At 40.4% G+C, this 3,913-nt stretch overlaps 1 protein-coding gene across 1 annotated transcript; it reads left to right on the top strand.

Moving 5' to 3' along the window:
- The first annotated feature begins 358 nt into the window (after positions 1-358).
- LOC137737016 (ubiquinol oxidase, mitochondrial-like) lies at positions 359-2,700 on the top strand. The gene is made up of 4 exons (XM_068476357.1): positions 359-777; positions 861-989; positions 1,326-1,814; positions 1,941-2,700. The coding sequence occupies exons 1-4, from the start codon at positions 436-438 to the stop codon at positions 1,998-2,000; spliced, it is 1,020 nt and encodes a 339-aa protein (XP_068332458.1). The 5' UTR covers positions 359-435; the 3' UTR covers positions 2,001-2,700.
- Positions 2,701-3,913: the final 1,213 nt, after the last annotated feature.

Consider the following 3,913-nt stretch of genomic DNA (forward strand, 5'->3'; position numbering starts at 1 on the left):
GCTCGCTTGCAACAATTTGCAGACAGAAAATTCAAAACAAATGCAAACTTTGATTTTAGTCAACGAGAACGTGCATACAAACGTAGTACTCAACCTCATAGCCGCCACGGCAGTCAGCTGCTTCCTGGAAACGGACCCATCTGGACACGTGTCGCCAACCCAAACTCCGCCTTGAGGCGCAAGAATTTTAATCGGTCCACGCACCAAATACAACCACCCAAAGATTGGAATTTGGAGGAAGAAAGTTCCAGGTCTTTTGGACGAAGAGGGCTCCAGGTCTAAGTCAAGATCGTCAACTGCCAGAAATTTTACTTTGAATTTTAAACCTTGAACCAAACAGACCAAATCATCATATAAAATGCCCAGGAACCCAAACGCTTTCCACAAACAAATCGAAAAACAAAACCCAAATTTGAATTGTGAAAGAGGAAGAAGATGAACCGAGTCGTGTTGAGGTCGGTGGTCGGAGGTCTCGTCAATGGCCGGAGCTCCAATCGCTACATGTCTACGGCGGTCGCGGTGGCGAGCCCGTTGGAGAGCTCGGAGTTTCTGAGTCGCCAGAACGGCGGGGTTTTGGGAGCGGGTCAGTGGAGGAGTAGGATGCTGATGAGCACGTCGTCGTCGTCAGGGCAAGCGACGTCGTTGGCGGAGAAGGAGCAGGAGGAGAAAGAGAGCACAAAAGGCAACAATAGCGTTGACGTTTCGAGCTACTGGGGGATTCAGGGGCCCAAGATTAGGAGAGAGGACGGGACTGAGTGGCCGTGGAATTGCTTCAAGGTCAGGGCTAATACTAATCCGAATTATTAAGTTAATTAGTCTGTATTGTTAATATAATTAATCTTTAATTTTGATTAATGTAGCCGTGGGAGACTTATGAGGCGGACTTATCGATTGATCTGAGCAAGCATCATGTGCCGAAGACATTTCTGGACAGAGTTGCGTTGAGGACGGTCAAGTCTCTTCGAGTTCTATCGGATCTTTACTTCCAGGTCTTTGACTTTAACCTCTGATTTTATTAATTCTTCTTTTCATTAGTTGGGTGAAAATTTGACAAAGACATTGTTGGAGTTAGTCTGTTTGCAATGCTTTTGTAGGAAGCACTTCTGCTTAAGCGCTTATGTTAGAAGTACAACCATTTTTTTTATTTATTAATAAAGAATCAAGTGCTTCCTGTAAAAGTACTTCTTTGTAGACGTTTGTCAAAAGTGTTGGTAGCGCAACGTCAAATGAACCCTCGAATCATATTTTGATCACACTAGTTAAACAATTTGATGCGTAATATTCCGCTTCCAATTTGATCTAAAGTAGTTCAATACATGTTGCAGCAACGGCACGGATGCCATGCAATGATGCTGGAAACCGTGGCAGCAGTCCCCGGTATGGTAGGAGGAATGTTGCTGCATTTGAAGTCTCTCCGCAAGTTTGAGCACAGCGGCGGTTGGATCAAAGCTTTACTTGAAGAGGCAGAGAACGAGAGGATGCACCTGATGACGGTGGTGGAACTTGTGAAGCCCGCCTGGCACGAGAGGCTTCTGGTTCTTGCCGTGCAGGGTGTCTTCTTCAATGCCTTCTTCGGGCTTTATCTGGCTTCCCCCAAACTGGCTCATAGGTTTGTCGGTTATCTGGAGGAGGAGGCTGTGTTCTCCTATACGGAGTACTTGAAGGATATCGAAAATGGCAAAATTGAAAATGTAAAGGCTCCTGAAATTGCAATCGATTACTGGAGGCTGCCTAAAGACGCGACACTCCACGATGTTATTACTGTGATTCGCGCTGATGAAGCTCACCATCGCGATGTCAACCATTTTGCATCTGTGAGTAGTAAATTAAACGACATTTCCATTTCAATCCGCTTTATTCGAATTCAAAATTTCGAGCTGTCTTGGGCCTTGTTTTGTTAACTTAGCGTTTCCGAAATCTGACTGTTTTTCTGTTGGCAGGATATTCATTTTCAGGGAAAGCAATTGAGAGAAGCACCAGCTCCCCTTGGATATCACTAAGGTAGCTTTGTATGTGAAGAATTAATTAAAGAGTTGCTTGTATTTCCTGATGTAATCTCTCTTGTATGTGGATGGTTGATATATGTACACCAAGTACAGCGATTGTTTTCGAGTGTAAAAATTTCGTTTCGATTGAATTTAAATTGCCTACGTTGTAATCTAAATTATTGTTTCTTGCCAACAATAGTTGAATAAACAAAATCCGCCAAATACTGTTTGACGGATTTTGTCAGTTTAGTAATGAGAAGCAAAAAAGATAAGTTTTGAGACCAATTTGATGTTTATTTAAAAAAAGTTCAACTTTGACCCATCGGCCGTACATAATGCCCAGTTCTTGCCTTTGGAGAATTTTTCAAAATCGTGTCCATTGGCTGGGTGGATTTAAAAAAAAAAAAAAATCAATTGTTGAAAAGGTAGGTTTAAGGAAAAAGTAAACAAGAAACGGATTTTTTATTTTATTTTTTAAAAAAATCAATTGTTGACAAGCATGGTTATTCACTTTTTTCGCACTTAGAGAGGCTATGAGGAATTTTAGTTCATCCATAGTCACAGTCAAACATACTTACCAGCTCAGAGCATCGAATCCAGGACGTTCCACATTTCATTTTTTTTGTTTATTGGAGAATCATGGTCCACGCCCTTACCATTGGACAATGTTTTTTACTCATTAACATATTTTTTACAATAAGTGATAATGTTTATGTTTGAATTTTGTCAATCAAATAAAGTAAAAAAACTATTTAGTCTTCTATAATCACAAAAAAAAAAAAAAAAAACAAAAAAAAAAAAAAAACAAAACAAAACAATATAATTTCACAAAACAAAATGTCCATGGCCGCCGCAGATTGTTAGCAAATTTGAATAATAATTTTCTTTTACTTTTCATACCAAAATCTTGGATATAAAATCTCCATAGCCGCTGCTAGGGGTGGGTTCAAAAAACCGAAAACCGAAAAAAACCGAAAACCAAACCGAACCGAGGCCGAAAAAAACCGAACCGAAAAAAAAACCGAACCGAAACTACAAAACCGAACCGAACCGAATTTGGTTGGTTCGGTTTCGGTTTTTGAGGCTCAGAAACCGAACCGAACCGAACCGAACCGATATATATATATATATAATTTTTTTGAATATTTATAAATTGTTTAGTCATACAATCATAACAAAACAGAACCTATTGCCAAGTTGGTTTCAATGAAACTTTACAAGCTGAAGGCATGGGTTCGAACCCTCATGCCTCCAGGATTTGTGAGGTTATTTTTAATTTTTTAATGTTTTTAACAAAACCCTTAAGCCTTAACAAATAACAAAACCCTGCCCTGACTCCCTGTAACTAAAGCCGCCGTTGTAACCCTAACCCTTAAGCCTCTTCTCTCTCGTTCCCAACTTCCCTTCCGGCCTTCCCTGCCTTCAGTTCTTCTTCTTCAGTCTCGCGCAGCCTGAGGCCCTGAGCCAGTGAGCCTTATCTCTCTCTTGCTCTGTCTCTCTCAATCTCTCACACGGTCACACGACTCACACCTTGCCCTCGCCGCCAGCGCCAGTCTTTGATCTCGCCGTCAGCTTGTTCTTGCCGTGGATTTTCTTGATCTTCTTCGGATCTCACCCCTTTTTTGCATCTGGTTTTTGGATTTGAGTATTTTGATTTTTGTTTCGATTTGTTTATTTGGATTGCTGATTCGATCCCTGCTTATCTGTTTAGATCTGATGGATTTCGTTATTAGGTTATTCATCTTTCCAATTTTATATTAGTTTTTACAGTTTGGTGCCCAGAGTTTCAGTTGTTGTGGTTTTATGCCAATGGAATTGAGCGGTTCAAGTAGTTTTAGGTCCAAATGTTGATCAATTTTTCTTGTTTGTTCTTGAGTTTTTTATTTTGGTTAGAAATGATTTAATTGCTTTGTGAATTATGCGAG

Source organism: Pyrus communis, chromosome 6 (genome assembly GCF_963583255.1).
Source record: "Pyrus communis chromosome 6, drPyrComm1.1, whole genome shotgun sequence".
Lineage (NCBI taxonomy): Eukaryota > Viridiplantae > Streptophyta > Magnoliopsida > Rosales > Rosaceae > Pyrus > Pyrus communis.